A 24,602-nucleotide genomic window follows, 5' to 3' on the forward strand; every position below is an offset into this window, starting at 1 on the left:
ATGTGCACAGTATGTGAGCGCAATATGGTAGTATTATTTGAGTACTGTAATGTGTTATTATTTGAGCGCTATATGATGGTATCATGTGAGAAATGTACAACTGTATTATTTGAGCACTGTATGTTGGTGTTATTTGTGAACTGTAAAATGGTATTATTTGGGCATGGTATGGTGGTGTTATTTTAGCCCTTTATTGTGGTATTATTTGAGCACTTTTTGATTGTAATTTAAGGCGCTTTTTAATGATATTATTTGGTACTGTATGATGGAATTAGTTGAATAAGGTATATGGTGGTATTATTTAAGCACCACATAATGGTATTATGTGAGTCCTGTATGATGGTATTATTTGGACACAGTATGATTGCACTATTTGAGCACTGTATAATGGTATTGTTTGAGTACTGCATGATGGTATTGTTTGCATACTGCATAGATGAATTATTTGAGCACTGTATGACGATATTATCTAAACACAGTCCTGCTTTACATTTACATTAGGCTCTTTACATTAGACGCTACTTTACCTGAATTGTAATCTGGAGCCCGTTTCTCACAACTTTCCCCATAGGTGCCGGGCTGGCACACACAGTGGCACTCAGTGTCCAGTAATACAGTCCTGGCGTTATTAGGGCACAGCGAGCAGCGGCACGGGTCAAAATTTCCTAAATACTCATCAAACGCTTTCAGGAGGTTGCGCCTTTTTGTCACCGCACACGGAAAACCAGTCAACAGATCCACAATCGGCTTCAGCTGCAATATCAATAATAGGAGGACATCTTGAAATGCAGAAGGTGCGAAGATATTTAATGTGGGCCCCTCAGCAAATCATGGCGCCCCAAACTGCACGCAGCGCAACGTTTATGGGGCAAACAGTGCAGTGTCCCACTTATGTGTGTATAAATGGTTTCCTTAAATTTCTGTATATGTATTTAAAGTATTGTAATTCCTAAGTTCAGGCTGGCATTGTCATTACATCTATTCGCCCCTAGGTGGTGCTGGTGCCACATATTATATATAGCTTGGGGTTTGCTGACTTAGTGGAGAGTGTGTAGTGGAGTGTTTCCTCTGGGCCCTGATCAAGCCTGGAGATGACAGACCAAGTAGTCACAGCAGCCCAGCACAGACAAGTGAGTCTATGTACGAATATAGAGAAAGTCTAGCGAAGATTAGAGCTGAGTCTAGCCAAGGGACTTCACAAGCACCAGTGTCCAGGAGGAACTTAAGGGTACCTGGACACAACTGGATAATTAAAGGCCATAATTATCCTTTTTCACTAAATGCCTTCTGGGACATAGTGAACCTGAATATTTCAGGAGAGCATCCTGCATCAAATAATGTAGCAGAGAGTTTGCCTGCCACGAGGGAGAACGCCCTTATTGGATTGCTCAATATAAAGTAAGGAAACCATTATATTCAGTACCTGAGTGCCAGAGATTGGACTTAAAGTAGAACTATTTAATAAGAGAACTTTTGTCTTGCCTGTAAAGTAACAGCTTTAGGAAAACTCCTCAAAAGACAATTGCCAGACCTGTTGTAAGGATTACAGTTAAACTAATTTCTGAATCCTCCTTTATGCCATACAAGTGTACTGTACTGAAGAACTGTACCAACGGTCTTGAGACATTTGATTTACATAAATGTTCAACTGTTTCTACTACAACTGACTCCTCATCCTTTCTACTACCCTCAACATTTGCACCGTACGGTGCTGGCGTCACGAACAACACAGGGGCCCAGCCACCAAAGCACCTTAAATACCCATTACCATCAAGGGCACCTCAACCACCATCTGTCTGGTGTTCCCTGCAATAGAGAGTGCCCCAGAGGATTTAGTGCTGTCTTTCCCTCCACTGCAGGCCGGCCCAGGGGACAACTAAACTTTACTACTACCCTCATTCGGCACACCATCACCATTACATTCACATAAGACCCCTAGGGCGCGAGCATTGCAACTATGCCTATAATTTATTCTGATTTCATTGAAATAGTCCACAATAGTCCCAAAAACTAAATGAGAAAATTCTGTCTTCCAGCAGCCGCCACTAGGGGGAGCACCCTGCAAGTACAGCTCCCACTGGCCTCAATCATGAATTAGTTTGCAGTGAACTCCATCTAGTGGCAGCAGAAAGGATTGCAATCAGTTCAGTTTGCATACAAGATAATACACACCGTGTGGGTTTGTGACATTGAGTTTTATGAAGCACATGTGTCCTCTAGCAGCAAACATTTTGTGCCAGGTATGCCAATGAACCAGAATAAGCTTACATTACCTCAAAATCCACCACCACAGGGTTATCCGCGGTGGACGCGCTCCATTCTGCGTAGACGTTGTGCTCTGGGAAGGAACCCTTCTTCTGCCAGGCTAATTTCGCTGCATATTCCGCCCGGCCGCCTTTGACAAGAGATATCGATTTTTCAGAGGACTGTAAAAATGAACCTGAGAGGAAAGTGAGGCTGGTTACAAGAGGCAGCACCCGATACAACGGATACACGTACCACGCGTTCACACCCTCAGGACTTGATAGAGATTTAGGCTCCAATTCAATCAAATCCACCTCCAAGGCAAGTGAAGAGGGTATGAAAAGATCCATGCGGAATGATGACTGCACTGTGGATCCTGAGAGCTGAAGTGTCTGCGATTTTGAAAAGTTGAGGACTAACCCTTGTGTGGATCTGTCGGCGCATGCGCTGCAGAAATTCAGGTGGCAGCCTTAGATTTCTGCAGATTCTCTGGAAAAATATACATTGGCCGTTGGCATGGGCAGCTCTCTCCATTCACTTCTATTGGAGTCCGAAAGAAAAGGTTCCTTTGTAATGACCATAGAAGTCAATGGAAAGAGCTGCGCATGCGCAGCAAAGTCTCTTAGAATAGGTGTGGTTCTCAGAGGTGGGACCCGCACCCCTCAGGCATTTATCCCATGGAAATGTTGAGATGGGACTAACCCGTTAGTGTCTGGTGGTGATAGGAGGTCTATAATATGATCCCCTTCATACATTACTCGCACAGTGCCGGTACCTGCGTGTTGCTCGCTCATCTTGTTGGTCGTACATATGTGTTTCACGGTTTTCTTCTTAAAAAAAAGAAACCGCTTCGTTGTTTCCGTTCGTGAACATTCTGTTGATTCAGACACGGTCAGACCTAAGAATAGACACATTGGATATAGTGAGCTTAGGGACGTGCCCGTCAGCGCGGCGTCAACTGGTTCTCACGGCAGCCGGCAGAATTCTGGATGTATCAGTGAATGTAAATCCTGTAATCAGGATCAGTGCAGGGAAATGAGATCAATGTGCGGTTACACTACTGATGTCGGGTGGGAGCCGTCATTGCTAAATTCCCCACAACTGGGAGACTTATACACCTCAATCAATATATTCCGCTGCTGTACTATAAAGGGATTGCCTGCCGCATATCACCCTGGGGGTAAGACCCCCTAAAAATCTAATGTACCGAGCTAAGAGCCTGGAATGTGAAGCTACAGTAACCTCATATAACATAATACAAATATGTCTTGTTACATTGTATCTATCCTCATGTAACCTCCAGAGGTGGAGAAGGAGTCCAGTCAGTGGTGGGGCAGGAGTCCAGTCAGTGGTGGGGCAGGAGTCCAGTCAGTGGTGGGGCAGGAGTCCAGTCAGTGGTGGGGCAGGAGTCCAGTCAGTGGTGGGGCAGGAGTCCAGTCAGTGGTGGGGCAGGAGTCCAGTCAGTGGTGGGGCAGGAGTCCAGTCAGTGGTGGGGCAGGAGTCCAGTCAGTGGTGGGGCAGGAGTCCAGTCAGTGGTGTGGCAGGAGTCCAGTCAGTGGTGGGGCAGGAGTCCAGTCAGTGGTGGGGCAGGAGTCCAGTCAGTGGTGGGGCAGGAGTCCAGTCAGTGGTGGAGCAGGAGTCCAGTCAGTGGTGGGGCAGGAGTCCAGTCAGTGGTGGGGCAGGAGTCCAGTCAGTGGTGGGGCAGGAGTCCAGTCAGTGGTGGGGCAGGAGTCCAGTCAGTGGTGGAGCAGGAGTCCAGTCAGTGGTGGGGCAGGAGTCCAGTCAGTGGTGGGGCAGGAGTCCAGTCAGTGGTGGGGCAGGAGTCCAGTCAGTGGTGGGGCAGGAGTCCAGTCAGTGGTGGAGCAGGAGTCCAGTCAGTGGTGGGGCAGGAGTCCGTTCAGTTGTTGGGCGGCAGGAGTCCAGTCAGTGGTGTGGCAGGAGTCCAGTCAGTGTTGGGGCAGGAGTCCAGTCAGTAGTGGAGCAGGAGTCCAGTCAGTGGTGGAGCATGAGTCCAGTCAGTGGTGGAGCATGAGTCCAGTCAGTGGTGGGGCAGGAGTCCAGTCAGTGGTGGGGCAGGAGTCCAGTCAGTGGTGGGGCAGGAGTCCAGTCAGTGTTGGGGCAGGAGTCCAGTCAGTGGTGGAGCAGGAGTCCAGTCAGTGGTGGAGCAGGAGTCCAGTCTCTGTGCTGTGGTGCAGGGTCTGTTAGTACCTGAACTCTTCAGCTCTTCCGCACTATATTGGTAGAGGAGGTCATATAATCCACCCATGGAGCCCGCTGTGATGTAATGGGTGCCAAAATCATCAAATATTCTGCTGTAAAGCGGATAGTTGTATTCCAAGGGCAGATGATTCAGAGCTCGCAGGAAGACGTCCGACAGCCACAGATTGTCCGGCTTCATTCGGAATTCTGACACCGAGATCACTTTATGGATCCGAATAAAGTTAGAATTCTAGAAGAAAAACAGTTTAATAGTAATATACTGCTAAAACATTGTATCTATCTATCTATCTATCTATCTATCTATTTATTTATCTACCTGTACATCTCATAAAGGAAACAGGTTCTTGGCAATAACCAAAGACAATTACCTTTCCCAACTGGTTCAGGACCCGACTAGAGGGATGGCCATACTGGACTTAGTATTAACCAATAGACCTGACAGAACAACAGTGACCATAAAGTAATAACTTTCCAATTATCATTCAAAAGAGTGTTTATTCAGGGAGGAACAAAAATACCAAACTTCAAAAAAGCTAAATTTAGCCAACTAAGAGAGGCCATAGGCCTAACTAACTGGGACAAAGTCCTCAAAAATAAAAATACAGCCACAAAATGGTATATCTTTAAAAGCATCTTAAAATCTCAGAGAGGTACATACCGTATGGGAATAAAAGGTTAAGGAACTAGAAGAAACCAATGTGGATAAATAGAAATGTAAAGAAAGCAATAAATGACAAAAAGAAAGCAGTTAAATCACTAAAACAGGAGGGGAGCACGGAAGCACTGAAAAACTATAAGGAAAAAAATAGAACATGTAAAAAACAAATAAAAGCGGCCAAACTAGAGACCGAGAGATTAATTGCCAAAGAGAGCAAAACTAACCCTAAAATGTTCTTCAATTATATAAATGGTAAAAAAGTATAAAACTGAAGGTGTCGGCCCGTTAAAGAGTAATGAGGGGGGAGTCGCAGAGAGCGACGAGGAGAAAGCAAAGTTGTTAAATATTTTTTTCTCCAATGTATTCACTGAGGAAAATAAACTGTCAGATGACATGCCGAATGTTGAAATAAATTCCCCATTAAAAGTGTCCTGTCTGACCCAGGAAGAAGTACATCAGCGACTTAAAAATATTAAAATAGACAAATCACCAGGACCAGATGGCATACACCCCCGTATCCTAAGGGAATTAAGTAATGTCATAGCCAGACCCTTATTTCTGATATTTGCAGACTCTATATTGACAGGGAATGTCCCACAGGATTGGCGCATGGCAAATGTGGTGCCAATATTCAAAAAGGGTCCAAAAACAGAGACTGGAAACTATAGGCCGGTAAGTTTAACATCTGTTGTGGGTAAACTGTTTGAAGGTTTTCTGAGAGATGCTATCTTAGAGCATCTCAACGGAAATAAGCAAATAACGCCATATCAGCATGGATTCGTGAGGGATCGGTCATGCCAAACTAATTTAATCAGTTTCTATGAGGAGGTAAGTTCTAGACTTGACAGCGGCGAATCAATGGATGTCGTGTATCTGGACTTCACCAAAGCATTTGACACTGTACCACATAAAAGGTTAGTATATAAAATGAGAATGCGCGGACTGGGAGCAAATGTCTGTATGTGGGTAAGTAACTGGCACAATGATCGAAAACAGAGGGTGGTTATTAACGGTACACACTCAGATTGGGTCACTGTCACTAGTGGGGTACCTCAGGGGTCAGTATTAGGCCCTATTGTCCAATATATTTATTAATGATCTTGTAGAAGGCTTGCATAGTAAAGTATCAATTTTCGCAGATGACACTAAACTGTGTAAAGTAATTGACACGGAAGAGGACAGTATACTGTGTATATACTACAGAGGACAGTATACTGTATATATATACTACAGAGGACAGTATACTACTACAGAGGGATCTGGATAGACTGGAGGCTTAGGCAGAGAAGGGGCAGATGAGGTTTAACACTGACAAATGTAAAGTTATGCACATGGGAAGGAATAATGCAAGTCACCCGTACATACTAAATGGTAAAACACTGGGTAACACTGACATGGAAAAGGATCTAGGAATTTTAATAAACAGCAAACTAAGCTGCAAAAACCAGTGTCAGGCAGCTGCTGCCAAGGCCAATAAGATAATGGGTTGCATCAGAAGGGGCATAGATGCCCGTGATGAGAACATAGTCCTACCACTTTACACATCGCTAGTCAGACCACACATGGAGTACTGTGTACAGTTCTGGGCTCCTGTGAACAATGCAGACATAGCAGAGCTGGAGAGGGTCCAGAGGAGGGCAACTAAAGTAATAACTGGAATGGGGCAACTACAGTACCCTGAAAGATTATCAGCATTAGGGTCATTCACTTAAAAAAAAAGACGACTGAGGGGGATCTAATTACTATGTATAAATATATCAGGGGTCAGTACAGAGATCACTCCCATCATCTATTTATCCCCAGGACGGTGACTGTGACGAGGGGACATCCTCTGCGTCTGGAGGAAAGAAGGTTTGTACACAAACATAGAAGAGGATTCTTTATGGTAAGAGCAGTGAGACTATGGAGCTCTCTGCCTGAGGAGGTGGTGATGGTAAGTTCTTAACACAGTACCCGCTTAATCTATGATTAGATGAACTCTGTCTGATACATTATTTGCAAGCGCTTCCATGTACTAATCTATTCACCCGTATTTACCTGTGGATATACCTGCAAATCTGGGCATCCCAACACAGAACCACGTGGGAGGCCGAGCACAGCGGGTTGTGCATACACAGTGCCGGCTACACATTAGTGGCTGCGACATCTACTCATATAACCATCCAGACCCATATTAGACTGCGCAAGGTGAACCTTTGGAACTGCATCAATTTGTCATTTGGAAGACAATATTTTAAATCAAACAGAACGGTCTGTTGCGCAGTATAATACAGTGAACTTAACCATTGCAGGTCCGACTATTACTACAAATGCAGTATACCAGACCATGGCAATATATCATTGATGTATAATTGAAAGCCATCAACAACCAGCATTATGTGTCCTCAAGGGACGGACTCTTAGGGCTCATGCACACGACCGTTGTTGTTTTGCGGTCCGTTTTTCACTGATGGACACACTCTCCTGAACTGATCCTTAAAAGGTGGGTTTTGGAAATGTTCTGAAAAATTTTCAAGATTTGCTTCTAAACTTCTAAGCCTTCTAACGTCCCCAAAAAATAAAATATTATTCCCAAAATGATCCAAACATGAAGTAGACATATGGGGAATGTAAAGTAGTAACTATTTTTGGAGTTATTACTATGTATTGTAAAAGTAGAGAAATTGAAATTTTTCTAAATCTTTGGTAAATTTGGTATTTTTTTTATAAATAAAAATGAAAATTCAATTTCACCACTGTCATGAAGTACAATATGTGACGAGAAAACTGTCTCAGAATGGCCTGGATGAGCAAAAGTGTTTTAAAGTTATCACCACATAAAGTGACACTGGTCAGATTTGCAAAATTCGGCCTGGGATAAAAAGTGGCTCGGTAGTGAAGGGGTTAAGTGGGGGAAATTGGCTTCTACCTCACAGTTTTTTTTTTGCCTTCCTCTGAATCAACTTGCAGGATGACAGGCCGAACTGGATGGACAGATGTATTTTTTCGGCCTTATGTACTATGTTACTACCTATCTATCCAGTGGCGTAGCTTTCAGGGAAGCAGCTGCTTCGGGGCCGAGTTCAGAAGGGGCCCGGGAGCAGTCACTGTACTTGGTCACCCCGGGCCCCTGTCAGAGCAGCTCCTGCACTTGCACCTCTGACCTGACATCAGTGACATTGCTCCGCCTCTCCCCCTCCTCAGTTCAGTGACCAGCATCAGGACGGTCCAATGTGGGCGGAGCTAGAATAGCCCCGCCCCTTTCCTACACGCGATTCCTGGTTGGATTGCCACCACTGCGCCAGTGATGTGAGCGGCAGGGGAACTGCGGGTATATTCAGCTTTCCCAGACTTCCCAGTAGGAAAGCTGGGTGAATTATATCATGAGATGTCATCCAGCTTCCCTGCTATCCTGCATGGCACAAGTGCAGAGGCATCAGAGTATGGGGGAGAGGCACAGCAGGAAAGCTGGGTGTCTGTATATGTGTATTGTATATGTGTGCGTCCATGTATGTGGAGACTGTGTGTATTTGAGTGCATCTAGATACAGGTGAAACTCGAAAAATGCGAATATTGTGCAAAGTTCATTTATTTCACTAATGCAAATTAAAAGGTGAAATTAACATATGAGACTCATTACAGGCAAAGCGAGATATTTCAAGCCTTTATTTGTTATAATTTGGATGATTATGGCTTACAGCTTATGAAACCCCAAAGTCACAATTTTGAGGTCCCCTTTGCTCAGGGGGTATGGACTAATTAGCTGACTACAGTGTGACACTTTGAGCCTAGAATATGGAACCTTTTCACAAAACTCTAATTTTAAGCAGAATTAATGCAATTTCTTTTAAGTTGCATTACTGAAATAAATGAAGTTTTGCACGATATTCTAATTTTTTGAGTTTCACCTGTATATGGTGATCCATGTATATGGAGAGTGCATCCATGTATGTGGAGAGTGTGTCCATGCATGTGAGGAGAGCGTGTATGACTGCGTCCATGTATGTGGAGAGTGCATGTATGACTGCGTCCATGTATGTGGGGAGTGCGTGTATAACTGCTTCCATGTATGTGGAGAGTGCGTGTATGACTGCGTCCATGTATGTGGAGAGTGCGTGTATGACTGCGTCCATGTATGTGGAGAGTGCGTGTATGACTGCGTCCGTGTATGTGGAGAGTGCGTGTATGACTGCGTCCATGTATGTGGAGAGTGCATGTATGACTGCGTCCAAGTATGTGGAGAGTGCGTGTATGACTGCGTCCATGTATGTGGTGAGTGCGTGTATGACTGCGTCCATGTATGTGGAGAGTGCGTGTATGACTGCGTCCATGTATGTGGAGAGTGCGTGTATGACTGCGTCCATGTATGTGGAGAGTGCGTGTATGACTGCGTCCATGTATGTGGTGAGTGCGTGTATGACTGCGTCCATGTATGTGGAGAGTGCGTGTATGACTGCGTCCATGTATGTGGAGAGTGCGTGTATGACTGCGTCCATGTATGTGGAGAGTGCGTGTATGACTGCGTCCATGTATGTGGAGAGTGCGTGTATGACTGCGTCCATGTATGTGGAGAGTGCGTGTATGACTGCGTCCGTGTATGTGGAGAGTGCGTGTATGAGCGTGTCCATGTATGTGGAGAGTGCGTGTATGACTGCGTCCATGTATGTGGAGAGTGCGTGTATGACTGCGTCCATGTATGTGGAGAGTGCATGTATGACTGCGTCCATGTATGTGGAGAGTGCGTGTATGACTGCGTCCATGTATGTGGAGAGTGCGTGTATGACTGCGTCCATGTATGTGGAGAGTGCGTGTATGACTGCGTCCATGTATGTGGAGAGTGCGTGTATGACTGCGTCCATGTATGTGGAGAGTGCGTGTATGACTGCATCCATGTATGTGGAGAGTGTGTGTATGACTGCGTCCATGTATGTGGTGAGTGCGTGTATGACTGCGTCCATGTATGTGGAGAGTGCGTGTATGACTGCGTCCATGTATGTGGTGAGTGCGTGTATGACTGCGTACGTGTATGTGGAGAGTGCGTGTATGACTGCATCCATGTATGTGGAGAGTGCGTGTATGAGTGCGTCCATGTATGTGGAGAGTGCGTGTATGACTGCGTCCATGTATGTGGAGAGTGTGTGTATGACTGCGTCCATGTATGTGGAGAGTGCGTGTATGACTGCGTCCATGTATGTGGAGAGTGCGTGTATGACTGCGTCCATGTATGTGGAGAGTGCGTGTATGACTGCATCCATGTATGTGGAGAGTGTGTGTATGACTGCGTCCATGTATGTGGAGAGTGCATGTATGACTGCGTCCATGTATGTGGAGAGTGCATGTATGACTGCGTCCATGTATGTGAAGAGTGTGTGTATGACTGCGTCCGTGTATGTGGAGAGTGTGTGTATGACTGCGTCCGTGTATGTGGAGAGTGTGTGTATGACTGCGTCCATGTATGTGGAGAGTGCATGTATGACTGCGTCCATGTATGTGGAGAGTGCATGTATGACTGCGTCCATGTATGTGAAGAGTGTGTGTATGACTGCGTCCGTGTATGTGGAGAGTGTGTGTATGACTGCGTCCGTGTATGTGGAGAGTGCATGTATGACTGCGTCCATGTACGTGGAGAGTGCATGTATGACTGCGTCCATGTATGTGGAGAGTGCGTGTATGACTGCGTCCATGTGTGTGGAGAGTGCGTTTATGACTTCGTCCATGTACGTGGAGAGTGCATGTATGACTGCGTCCATGTATGTGAAGAGTGTGTGTATGACTGCGTCCGTGTATGTGGAGAGTGTGTGTATGACTGCGTCCGTGTATGTGGAGAGTGCATGTATGACTGCGTCCATGTATGTGGAGAGTGCGTGTATGACTGCGTCCATGTGTGTGGAGAGTGTGTGTATGACTTCGTCCATGTATGTGGAGAGTGCGTTTATGACTTCGTCCATGTACGTGGAGAGTGTGTGTATGACTGCGTCCATGTACGTGGAGAGTGTGTGTATGACTGCGTCCATGTATGTGGAGAGTGTGTGTATGACTGCGTCCATGTATATGGAGAGTGCGTGTGTGTCTGCGTCCGTGTATGTGGAGAGTGTGTGTATGACTGCGTCCATGTATGTGGAGAGTGTGTGTATGACTGCGTCCATGGCTGCAGTATGAAAGGTATAAAAGGTACAGAGGCTAAAATACTTGTAAAGGTAAATCTGACATGTTTATTACAATTGCAGCGCAGGTTTTAAAGGGGTTGAGTTGAATATAAACCCTGTCAGCGACTGGAAATGTTAAAAAACAATAAAGTCGGGCTAAAAATGAGAGGCAAAAAAAAAAAGTTAATGAAAAGTCACAAAATAGCCATATCAGAGGGGTTTGGACAGGAGGAGGGGGTTTGTGGAGAAGTGTGTAAGTGTGTGGGGGGGCCCCGTACAAAAATGTGCTGTGGGGCCCAGTCAGTTCTAGCTACGCCTCTGTATCTATCTCATATCTAGGTAAGGTATAAGGGAAGGACTTGGCCCTGCTTGGTGTTTCTGACCTGCTCCTGGTTTCAGCTCACAATCACTGAGCAAACACTGACCAAAAACGGAATGTCTGAAACGGTCCTAAGGCCTTTAGAGGCACACAGATTGGGGCCCCAAACAGAAGGTACAGGGCGTTGCCTCTACAGTCATTCACCCCGCAGAATTCACTTGTTGTTTTACCTTCTTATAAGAGGCTTGTAAGGCTTCCTTAAAGGATGAGGAGGACGTCCTTTTGGTTTTACTTTTAGAGTGGAATAATATGGGAATTCCACTAGATCTACTTCCTGACCCCTGATAAATGCCAGATTGGCTACCGGAATGAGCGAAATTGATGAGACTGTTGTAGAAATCAGAGGACACATCATCCTCCTCGTCTTTCGTCTGTTGAAAGGACAAACACACACATTACATTACCACTAGAGCACACAATAGGCTGATACATCCTGTTACCTTCAGCTAACTTGTCATATTTATATGCTGTGTAGAATGGGACGGAATAAGCAGAGTCATCTCATCATTACAGGGATGGTAATATAATGACAGCTCTATTACACTGCTGGAGGTCTAGAGGGTAACACTATACGCACATATAAGGTTATAAGGTTGCAGGAAGGAAGTGTGTGTCTCCAATATGGCCGTCCCTATACAAACTATACAGGAAGGTAGTGTGTCCCTCCAATATGGCCGCCCCTATACAAACTATACAGGAAGGAAGTGTGTGTCTCCAATATGGCCGCCCCTATACAGACAATACAGGAAGGAAGTGTGTGCCTTTAATATGGCCGCCCCTATACAAACTATACAGGAAGGAAGTGTGTGTCTCCAATATGGCCGCCCCTATACAGACAATACAGGAAGGAAGTGTGTGGCTCTAATATGGCCACCTCTATACAAACTATACAGGAAGGAAGTGTGTGCCTCCAATATGGCCGCCCCTATACAAACTATACAGGAAGGAAGTGTGTGTCTCCAATATGGCCGCCCCTATACAGACAATACAGGAAGGAAGTGTGTGGCTCTAATATGGCCGCCCCTATACAGACAATAAAGGAAGGAAGTATGTGGCTCTAATATGGCCGCCCCTATACAGACAATACAAGAAGGAAGTGTGTGCCTCCAATATGGCCACCCCTATACTATCAATCAAGGAAGGAAGTGTGTGGCTCTAATATGGCCACCTCTATACAAACTATACAGGAAGTAAGTGTGTGCCTCCAATATGACCCCCCCTATACTATCAATACAGGAAGGAAATGTGTGTCTCCAATATGGCCACCCCTATACAGACAATACAGGAAGGAAGTGTGTGCCTCCAATATGGAAATGTGCATTTTCTCTCTCCAGATTTCCAGGCTCCTCCTGATGTGATGTAGGTGCTGTGCTGGGTATGAACCAGTTAGCCGCCTCTCACTGCTACTGACCCTCCCATGTCCCCTTTACATTTAAATACTAAGTAAAAAGCTGCAGCTACCCCACCCCTCTTCTTCACCTCCTCTCCCCACCTCTTCCTCATCTCCTTCTCCTCTTGAGTTCCTCTCCCCTCCTCTTCCTCATCTCCTCCTCCTCTTGAGTTCCTCTCCCCTCCTCTTCCTCATCTCCTCCTCCTCTTCAGCTCCTCTCCCCTCCTTCTCCTGAGTTCCTCTCCCCTCCTCTTCCTCATCTCCTCCTCCTCTTCCTCATCTCCTCCTCCTCTTCAGCTCCTATCCCCTCCTCCTCTTGAGTTCCTCTCCCCTCCTCTTCCTCATCTCCTCCTCCTCTTTTACATCTCCTCCTCCTCTTCCTCATCTCCTCCTCCTCTTGAGTTCCTCTCCCCTCCTCTTCCTCATCTCCTCCTCCTCTTCCTCATCTCCTCCTCCTCTTCAGCTCCTCTCCCCTCCTTCTCTTGAGTTCCTCTCCCCTCCTCTTCCTCATCTCCTCCTCCTCTTCAGCTCCTCTCCCCTCCTTCTCTTGAGTTCCTCTCCCCTCCTCTTCCTCATCTCCTCCTCCTCTTCAGCTCCTCTCCCCTCCTTCTCTTGAGTTCCTCTCCCCTCCTCTTCCTCATCTCCTCCTCCTCTTTTACATCTCCTCCTCCTCTTCCTCATCTCCTCCTCCTCTTGAGTTCCTCTCCCCTCCTCTTCCTCATCTCCTCCTCCTCTTCCTCATCTCCTCCTCCTCTTCAGCTCCTCTCTTCTCCTTCTCTTGAGTTCCTCTCCCCTCCTCTTCCTCATCTCCTCCTCCTCTTCAGCTCCTCTCCCCTCCTTCTCTTGAGTTCCTCTCCTCTCCTCTTCCTCATCTCCTCCTCTTCAGCTCCTCTCCCCTCCTTCTCTTGAGTTCATCTCCCCTCCTCTTCCTCATCTCCTCCTCCTCTTCAGCTCCTCTCCCCTCCTTCTCTTGAGTTCCTCTCCCCTCCTCTTCCTCATCTCCTCCTCCTCTTCAGCTCCTCTCCCCTCCTTCTCTTGAGTTCCTCTCCCCTCCTCTTCCTCATCTCCTCCTCCTCCTCTTCAGCTCCTCTCCCCTCCTTATCTTGAGTTCATCTCCCCTCCTCTTCCTCATCTCCTCCTCCTCTTCAGCTCCTCTCCCCTCCTTCTCTTGAGTTCCTCTCTCCTCCTCTTCCTCGTCTCATCCTCCTCTTCAGCTCCTATCCCCTCCTCCTCTTGAGTTCCTCTCCCCTCCTCTTCCTCATCTCCTCCTCCTTCTCTTCAGCTCCTCTCCCCTCCTTCTCTTGAGTTCCTCTCCCCTCCTCTTCCTCATCTCCTCCTCCTCTTCAGCTCCTCTCCCCTATTTACTGTATTACACTAGGTGGACTGTTTAGTGGTTGAGGAGGTTCCTGGACATTCACAGATCTCCTACAAGCACAGGCAAGGGCTAAAGCTTCTGGAAGGTGAAAGATATGGCAACTATTCTCTAGTACTCTTGGACAAAATGCAAAAAGAGATGTACTCACCTGAAATGTGATGCTTTCCACGTTTGCAGGCAGCCGATATAACTTCCTGTTTGGTCCTGTTCCATTCCCAGAAACTGTTTCACGGCTTCCTCCAAAAAATGAGTTATCAAGGATCTCGCCCCGACTCTCCCCGGACAAGTAGTTATACCTAAACATGGGACATGAATTTATATCAGGCAGGTGTATTGACTGAGGGTGCCCTGGGCTGGGGCTGCATCGATCCACGTTAGGTCCATGTATTTCTATATATGGAGAAATCAGATCATTTGTTTACTCCATGTTTTACCCATTTCCCATCAGCTGCACCCCGGGGATGTTCTCGAAGCTTCTTTTGGGTTCGATCTTTCTCCTGCAGCCCCTTTCATCTGAATTGTCTCCACAGTCATTGTCTCCATTACACTTCAGCTTGGGGTCGATGCAGCGACCTGTATACAATATATACAGTATATAATATCTTAAATTCAACGTGCTTTATGGGAGTCTTATAAAAAAAAAATGGGGCCCTGGGCAACATGCAACATAGGGCCCCCCCATGCCACTTGCCATTTTTAGACCATTTAGCTCATAATTGCAGCTCACATTACAATATATATATAAATATATAATACTGCCATATACAGCCCATATAATTTTAAAATTAAAACATTGATATAATAAATTTTTAGCAGTTGCATCTCTGTTTTGATACAGAGCTCCAAAACCTCTGCATAAAATAGAGTTAACCATAAGATTGTGGTTTAATTAGCTACCTCACATGAGAGCTTGCACATTGTATATACATTGAACACAGTATGCAGTAATCTCCTGAGCTCCCTCTAGTGGTGGCTGTATATATATGTATACGGTAATCTCCTGAGCTCCCTCTAGTGGTGGCTGTATATATCTGTATGCAGTAATCTCCTGAGCTCCCTCTAGTGGTGGCTGTATATATCTGTGTGCAGTAATCTCCTGAGCTCCATCTAGTGGTGGCTGTATATATCTGTGTGCAGTAATCTCCTGAGCTCCCTCTAGTGGTGGCTGTATATATCTGTATGCAGTAATCTCCTGAGCTCTCTCTAGTGGTGGCTGTATATATCTGTATGTAGTAATCTCCTGAGCTCCCTCTAGTGGTGGCTGTATATATCTGTATGTAGTAATCTCCTGAGCTCCCTCTAGTGCTGGTTGTAGATATCTGTGTGCAGTAATCTCCTGAGCTCTCTCTAGTGGGGGCTGTATATATGTGTATGCAGTAATCTCCTGAGCTCTCTCTAGTGGGGGCTGTATATATCTGTATGTAGTAATCTCCTGAGTTCTCTCTATTGTTGGCTGTATATATCTGTATGCATTAATCTACTCAGCTCCCTCTAGTGGTGGCTGTATATATCTGTATGCAGTAATCTCCTAAGCTCCCTCTAGTGGTGGCTGTATATATCTGTGTGTAGTAATCTCCTGAGCTCCCTCTAGTGGTGTCTGTATATATCTGTATGTAGTAATCTCCTGAGCTCCCTCTAGTGGTGGCTGTATATATCTGTATGTAGTAATCTCCTGAGCTCCCTCTAGTGGTGGCTGTATATATCTGTATGTAGTAATCTCCTGAGCTCCCTCTAGTGGTGTCTGTATATATCTGTATGTAGTAATCTCCTGAGCTCCCTCTAGTGGTGTCTGTATATATCTGTATGTAGTAATCTCCTGAGCTCCCTCTAGTGGTGGCTGTATATATCTGTATGCAGTACTTTCCTGCTGCAGCAAGTTGACACAGGGCAGTAAGGAGGAGAAGGGGGATATGGCTGAGCCTCTGGGACTTGTAAAGGTGATTTTAATATATTTCTCAGTTATAATCGTAATATGGGGAATGTGACGTTCTATGATTAAAGTTTCTTTAATTGATTTCATTTTAGTAAATTCCCCCATTAATTGTAATGAATGCATTGTGTGGACTACATTTACAAGTTATTTGGGCAAATGAAGGAAACAAACATGTAACTGTTTCCTTTCGTTCTGCCACGGTCTGTCAGCATCTGCTGGGAAATGAAATTATCCAAATCAGTAATATCTTTGATGGATCTGACTGTTCCCTTCCTGTCCAGAAACATCAGAGGTGAGTGTAGTAATTATCACAAAAGGAACAGACGAGCGGCTTCTCCTTGCACTGAACAGATGCTCGCTGATGTCTCGGTGGGTTATCGCCGCTTCCTCCAAGTAAACAGTTTGTGTTCTGAAGCTGTGCATTTAAAGTAGTAGGAAAATAATGTTAACAGAAGGGACAAGCGAGAGATTGAAATCCAACAAAACTTTGCCGGCGACAATGTAAACAAGAGAAGGTAATTGTGACCGGTGTCACCTACCTAGAACCTACTGCTAAACTGCTGCACATACTGTACCTGTTCTCAGAGCTGCCATCAGCGGCTAGTCCAAAGAAAGGGGCCAATACTTCCTGGTACTCACCAGATCGGACTCCCACAGTTTTAATTATGCAGTATCTTCTGCCCCTCTCCTCATGATCTCAGACCTTAGACCAGACTCCTATATTAATCAGACACCAGACAAGACCATTCTATCAATCAGACCCCAGACCAGACCCCTGTATTAATCAGACCCTGGACCCCTATATGTATCAGGCCCCAAACCAGACTTCTATATTAATCGGACCACAGACAAGACCACTATATTAATCAGACCCCAGACCAGAATCCATTATTAATCAGACCCTGGACCCCTATATTAATCAGACCCCAGATCAGACCCCTATATTAATCAGACCCCAGATCAGACCCCTATATTAATCAGACCCCACACCAGACTCATTGTAATCATATTTTAGAACAAACCCTTATATCAATCAGACCTCTATAGTATCAGGACCCAGACCAGACTCCTATATTAATCAAACCCCAGACTAGACTCCTATATTATTCATATTTTAGACCAGGCCCATGTATTAATCAGACCTCTATAGTAATCATGACCCGGGTCAGACACCCTATATTAATGAAACCCCACACCAGACTCCCATATAAATCAGACTCCAGACCAGGCCCCTATATTAATCCGACCCCAGACCAAATCCCCATATTAATCAGACCCTAGACCAGAGTCCTACATAAACCAGATCCCAGACTAGTCTCCAATAGTAATACGATCCCAGACCAGACTCCAAGATTAATTAAATCCTAGACCAGGCACCTTTATTAATCAAACACCAGACCAGACCTCTATATTAATTAGACCCCATACCAGACTCCTATATAAATCATACCCCAGACATGACACCTATATAAATCAGACCTTAGACCAGACTCCTATATTAATCATACCCCATATCAGACTCCTATATTTGTCAGAACCCAGACCAGACAACTTTATTAATTAGACCCCAGACCTGATCCCTGTATTAATCAGATTCCAGACCAGTTCCTATATTTATTCAGACCCCAGACCTAACATATTTCTAGCCTTGAAGCAATGCTTCCTTAGGCCTTCATATTATGACATCACTACCAGGTCTTGCTCCTTAAAGGAAAGCATCAATGACATTGTCCATTATGATGTCCCCATACCTGAGGTCACAACTGTTTATCTATAAGGCCTTGGGTACCCTGGGAAGAGTACACTAGCCCTGGGGTTTGGCTTCTAGTAGTGCTGGAACTGTGTCTGTCCCTGAAGATAAGCTGGTCACAATTTCTTCCACTACTTGGATCCCCAACGATGACCTGTAATCTCTGGAAGAACCTGAAAGGAAATGTTCAATTCCTCTGCAGCGCCCCCCACAGGGAAAAATGTAGTATTCATTTTTTTTGTTTTGTTTAAGAGAATGGTTTGTCCATGTGACGTCACATATCTATCTTATATTATGGTCACCCTCGTCTTACCGCTGTCACATTGGAACCTCTTCGTGCAGTCGGCTTCCTCAATATTACACAGTTTGGTTGGGATACATGGCCGGGAGTCTGATAACTGTCCTGCGCAGCTCTGACCTCCAAACTGAGAGGGGCGCTGTAATGATCGAACCCGGAACTGGAAATATAAAGGAGCAGGACATGGAAAAAAACAATCAGCAAATGTACAGCATGTCTGCCTGATGGGAGTATTATATTATTGTGTTCTATCTGGATGTCCCCTAGTCTTGTCCTCACTGATTGACAACCATAACACTGGGACATCACCCAGCTTTCCACACACCCTGAAGGGTATAGACAGTAAATATGCCGTTATATTTCCTGTGAACTGAGATATTCTGCTTTATTGAAGAATCATTCCCATTTCAATGAGAACCTGCTCTTTATCAGATTAGTGAAAAATAAATCTGTTGGTCCCGGATGCAACAGGTTAATAGATATAGAGCTGTTTATACAGTTCGTACTGTGGTGTTAAAGAGGTATTCCACCGCTGTATATATAAAGATGAATCTCTGTATAACTAAAAAGTTCTACATCTTTCTAATTGAGATTGAGAATCTGTGCGTTTCAATTCTTCAAGATATGTGTTTGCTGTCAGTGAATGGCAACACTCTTGTTTTCATCTCCACCAGACTCCTCTTTCCCCCCGAAGACCCCTCTGTCCACTCAAGACTCCTCTATCTCCTCCAGACAACTTTGTCCCTTCCAGATTCTTCTGTCACGAGTCACGACTCATCTGTCCTCATAGGCTCCTCTGCTTCCTCCATATACCTCTGTCCCCTCCAGACTCCTCTGCCCTCTCCAGACTCCTCTGCCCTCTCCAGACTCCTCTGTCCCCTCCAGACTCCTCTGCCCTCTCCAGACTCCTCTGTCCCCTCCAGACTCCTCTGTCCCCTCCAGACTCCTCTGTCCCCTCCAGACTCCTCTGTCCCCTCCAGACTCCTCTGCCCCCTCCAGACCCCTCTGCCCTATCCAGACTCCTCTGTCCCCTCCAGACTCCTCTGTCCCCTCCAGACTCCTCTGCCCTCTCCAGACTCCTCTGCCCTCTCCAGACTCCTCTGTCCCCTCCAGACTCCTCTGCCCTCTCCAGACTCCTCTGCCCTCTCCAGACTCCTCTGTCCCCTCCAGACTCCTCTGCCCTCTCCAGACTCCTCTGCCCTCTCCAGACTCCTCTGCCCTCTCCAGACTCCTCTGCCCTCTCCAGACCCCTCTGTCCTCTCCAGACTCCTATGTCCTTCCAGACTACTCTATACTGTCCCAATCCCTCTTTCACTGTCCACTCCAGATTTTTATGTTGTCTCCACATCTCTTTGTCCTCTCCTCTGTCATAAATCCTATATCCCCTACATACTCCTCTGTTGAGACCCCTGTGTTCTCTCCAGACCCCAATCTCCACATACCACTGTCACCTCGATCCCCTTGAGACACCTATGTCACCTCCAGTCTCCTCTGTCCAAAATGATCTGTCCCCTTCAGATTTTTTTGTTCCCTCCAGGCTCCTCTATCCCCAACAGGCTCTTCTGTCCCCTCTAGACACCTCTGCCCTCTCCAGACTACCCTGTACCGCATACATCCCTCTGTCCATTCCAAACTTCTCTGTCCCCTCCAGACTCCTTTATACCCTCCCAATCCCTCTTTCTCTGTCCACTCCCTCTCCAGACTCCTCTTCCCCTCCAGACTCCTCACTCCACCCCCCCCCCCCACCCCTAAACTCCCCTGTCCTCTCCAGGCTTTTCTGCTTCCTCCAAACTTCTCTGTATACCTCCAGACTCCTCTGCCCTTTCCAGACTCCTCTGTCCAATCCAGACTCCTCTATCTTCCAGGCTACTCTTCTCCTTCCAGACTTCTCTGTATACCTCCAGACTCCTCTGTCCCCTCCAGACTCCTCTGTCCCCTCCAGACTCCTCTGTCTTCTCTTTCCCCTCCAGACTCCTCTGCCCTATCCAGACACCTATTTCCCCTTCAGACTCCTTTGTCACCTCCAGACTCCTCTGTCCCATCCAGACTCCTCTATCTCCTCCTGACTCCTCTGTACCCTCCCAATCCCTCTTCCTCAGTCCACTTGATCCAGTCCATCTTTCTCTGTCCCACTCCTGACTCCTCTGCTCCCTCCTATTCTCTTTGACCCCTTCAGACTCCTCTGTCCCCACCATACTCCTCTATTCCCACCAGACTCCTTTTTCCCAAGCAGACTCCTCTGCTCTGTCCAGACTTCTCTGTATAACTCCAGACTCTGCTCCCTCCAGACTTCTCTGTGTATCTTCAGACTCCTTGATCCCCTCTAGACTCCTCAGCTCCTTCCAGACTTCTCTGTATACCTCCAGACTCCTTTGTCCTCTCCAGACTCCTCTGCCCTCTTCAGACTCCTCTGTGCCCCCAGGGTCCTCTGCTCCCCCCAGGCTCCTCTGCTCCCGCCAGGCTCCTCTGCTCCCCCCAGGCTCCTCTTGTCTCCTCTGTTCCCCTCCAGACTCCTTTGTCCAGATTATAGGTATATATTATAAGGGTAAATTTTCATAAGGCCTGGTTCACACTGTAGTTTTAGATTTTCTTTTTTCTTTTACAGAAATACAAGATTGGAGGAAAATTATAAACGAAAAACTTCTAATCCTTATTTTTGGGTCCATTGCACTGTGTAAATCTGACCTTATGGCAATAGTCCACCCCAATGTACATGATCATTATTATTTTCCCATGACTGAAATACCTGCTTCTTGAGACACGGATCACATTCGGACCAGGGACCGAAGTCTCCTAGCTGGCAGTTGATTGGACATGGCTGTTCATTGCAAGATCGACTCTCAATCTTCACACAAAGCTGTTCACAATTGTTTCTTCTGTAGTGTTCGTCATAGATGATATTACTGTGTGTAAAAGATATTTGCGTAAAAGCAATGTTAAGTAAATACATTTTGATGATATTTCTCTCAAGTCTAAACTCAAAATGTTTCAGAAGTTGAACCCACCGAGATCTACTCTGACTTCCATGTGTACAGGTTTTAGAACAACTTGACCAGGAGGACCAGGGATAATGCTCACAGAAGCACGAAGACGCCTTCCCCACGATGGAGCTGAAGAGCAAGCACGCAAGAAAAATGCTGCAATCCATGGAGGTTTCTGCTGGAAGAGAAAAAAAGCCTTTACTAGCTGACATCTGCCCTATCCCCATGCTGCAATCAGGATTCCAAAACCTTGAGGGCAGGGGCGTAGCTAAAGGCTCATGGGCCCTGGTGCAAGAGTTAGACTTGGGCCCCCCTTCCCTCAGTGCTTTGTGTGTCTTCTTATGCAGCCCAAGGGTCTTTGGGCCCCCTCAGGCTCCTGGGCCCGGTAGCGACTGCTACCTCTGCACCCTCTATAGCTACTCCCCTGGTTGAGGGGCCACCACTGAGGAGCAAGAACAGTAACTTACCTTACCTAGTAGTAACTTACCTAGCATGGAGGCGGACCACCGGAGGTGAGGGGGAAGGGGGTTAGTGTTGTTCTTTTGTTGTTGACATAAATCCATGGCATTGTCCAGCAGCCACCACTAGAGGGAGCTCAGTGCATAGAGATTTTTCTTTACATTATGTTCAATGGTAACTATATAAATTCCTACACCATGAGCTCCCCCTAGTGGTGGCTGTGGGAAGCCAGTTTTATCATGTACTAAATGAAGGGAATCAGCAGATTTTAGAGCTATATGGGGGAGATTTATGAGATTTATCAATATAGTTAATCTTATTGTCTGTTGTAAATAATAGAAAGAACATAGAAGTCAGGGTACAACTTTTTCTTTCTATTAAAGGTTTACTCCACTTGATAAAAAAAATAAAAGTCATTTGGGGTGGGGGTATATTAAGTGTTGCTATGGGGCTCTATGAGATTTGTGTACACCCCTGACTATAGTGAAGCAGACACTTCAGGGCCATCAAGGGCAAATGTACCATAAATGAAGCCAACATGACTGTATGTGTGGCCCTGATTGGTCCATTCTCTATTACTAAGCAGGACTTCCCACATCGGGGGGACTCCATTGTTAAAGGGACTGTCCAGTATAAGGCTACTTTCACACTTGCGGCAGAGTGATCCGGCAAGCAGTTCCGTCGCCAGGACTGCCTGCCGGATCCGGCAAAACGTATGCCAACTGATGGCATTTGTAAGACTGATCAGTCAGAAAAATGCCTGATCAGTCAGAAAAATGCATTGCAATACCGGATCCGTCTTTCCGGTGTCATCCGGAAAAACGGATCAGGCATTTATTTTTTTTACCTATTTTTCAGTCCGCGAGGAAGGACGGATCCGGCATTTCAGTATGGATATGAACCTTAAGGCTGATCGCTGGAAGTCCCAGCAGGCGAGACTCTGCGATCTGCTTATCGGCAAGGGGATTATCCAGAGTACACAATCCCTTTCAGAAATAAAAGGGTCAGTGGGGGTCATGGGTAAACAAAAGGGTGGGGGTGGGGGGGGGGAACAAAGACAAGACCCTTCCACCCTGTGGGATTTATTTCCATCAATGCTATTTATGTCAAAAGAAAAAGGTTTGGTACCGTATAAATATAAACAAAAGGAAGGTAATAACCTCTAGTGGTGACCTACAACCCACAACTAGAGGTACTAAGAAAAACCGCAAGGAAACTACACCACACGCTACTCAAAGATGACCGTCTCAGGACAATATTCCCAGACCGCCCTATACTATGCTTTGGACAACCTCCAAATTTAAGAAATCTAATTATCAGAAGCTCACTACTATCCAATATACAGAAAGGAACTTTTCCCTGCAATGTGAGGAGCTGCAAAACCTGTCCACACATAGTGACCACAGACAGGATACGTATCCCCAACACCCAGCAGGACTATGAGATTCCTAGAACATTCATATGTTCTACATCCAATGTGGTGTACCTCATTATGTGCACAAAATGTCCCACTCAGGGTCTTTATGTGGGGGAAACAGGGAAGACACTCTGAGAGCGAGGATAAGGTCTCACCGTCATATTATAAAAGAGAAAAAGACAACTTTCCCCGTTGCCAAACATTTTTGTGATCCTGGCCATAACATTACGGACCTCCAAGTATTAATATTAAAGGGTCATTTCAAATCCCAAAGGGATAGACGAGTTTGGGAATACACATTTATGACTGTCTTTGACACACTCAACTCAGGACTGAATTTGTCTCAAGGTTTTATGGCCTCCTACAACATCTGAGGTCTCCTCTCTAAACTCAGAGACTAACAAACTTTCACACAGCTTATCTCTAAACTAATTAACGACTCTTTCTCCAAGACCATTCCCTGTTTGTTTGTGTTTTGCAATCTGTTCTATCCTGTGTATATCCATGTTTCTTTACATTTTTTTATTCCTGGCCTGAAGAAGGGACCTCAGAGTCTCGAAAGCTTGCCTCGTAACATCATGTATTTTAGTTAGCCATTAAAGGGTATCAACTCACAATATTTTATATTGTTTCTCTTTTGGAGAGCATCAAGACTGCTATTTATGTATGTCACTGTGTGTGTCCTCCAGGACGGCTCTCATGTGCAGTCCCCTATGTTACAGAGTATCTGCTCCTGTGCATAGCTGAGCCGTGAACATCCATGATGTTCTCTTGTGTGGATCCACAACTCTCACCCCTTAAACCTCTATGATTGGTGCAAAAAGGCAGAAGCAGGATGGTCGTGCATGTTATATTTATAACCTATACCTCGTCCTGGGGTGAACCCCCCATATGTACAACATAAGGATATGAGTAGACCTTACCCTTCTGATGGCTTCTTCTCTGTGTGTAGGATATCACCTAAAAGTCCAGGGTCTGTGTGTACACTGGTTAATTTTCCACCATTCACCACTCCCTCCCACTCTGCAAGCAAACTGGGAATGATACAAAAAAACTATTGTCTCTTTCTCTGTTTGGGCTTTTTTAGCCTTTGAAACTGGCAGTCATACCTTTTTCCACCACATGCCCCTTTAAAACCAGACTAATCTCTGGCAAGGAGACAGCATCAACCATTGCTCAGACTACTGGTAGGAAGGACCCAATATCTTTCCAGTATTAATACAAATTGAATTCGCTATCAGAACCCTCCTCCCACCCCAGACTAAGACCAATGCAAACATTACATTACATTTAGTTTTAATAAAAAGGATTTGAAATTTTTTAAAAAAATTCCTGGCAAATTCAGATTTCCCACGTGAGCCCCTGGTGATGAT

The 24,602-nt window shown here is 45.7% G+C and overlaps 1 protein-coding gene across 2 annotated transcripts in view; it reads right to left on the reverse strand.

Annotated features, from left to right (window-relative positions):
• The window catches only part of C6 (complement C6), a 43,482-nt gene extending 19,209 nt beyond the window's left edge, over nt 1–24,273 (reverse strand). The window contains exons 1-11 of one of the 2 annotated variants that reach the window (XM_044276700.1): nt 24,153–24,273; nt 21,378–21,528; nt 21,119–21,275; nt 18,388–18,532; nt 14,826–14,964; nt 14,540–14,687; nt 11,797–11,997; nt 4,453–4,693; nt 3,020–3,142; nt 2,274–2,440; nt 528–753 (exon numbers count right to left, since the gene is read on the reverse strand). In XM_044276700.1, the coding sequence (XP_044132635.1) occupies nt 528–753; nt 2,274–2,440; nt 3,020–3,142; nt 4,453–4,693; nt 11,797–11,997; nt 14,540–14,687; nt 14,826–14,964; nt 18,388–18,532; nt 21,119–21,275; nt 21,378–21,520 (1,690 nt within the window). In that variant the 5' untranslated portion in view covers nt 21,521–21,528; nt 24,153–24,273. Of the gene's footprint in view, nt 1–527; nt 754–2,273; nt 2,441–3,019; nt 3,143–4,452; nt 4,694–11,796; nt 11,998–14,539; nt 14,688–14,825; nt 14,965–18,387; nt 18,533–21,118; nt 21,276–21,377; nt 21,532–24,152 lie in introns of those variants that run through there. The other variant, XM_044276701.1, reaches the window with a different exon arrangement.
• Nucleotides 24,274–24,602: the final 329 nt, after the last annotated feature.

Source organism: Bufo gargarizans, chromosome 1 (assembly GCF_014858855.1).
Source record: "Bufo gargarizans isolate SCDJY-AF-19 chromosome 1, ASM1485885v1, whole genome shotgun sequence".
Lineage (NCBI taxonomy): Eukaryota > Metazoa > Chordata > Amphibia > Anura > Bufonidae > Bufo > Bufo gargarizans.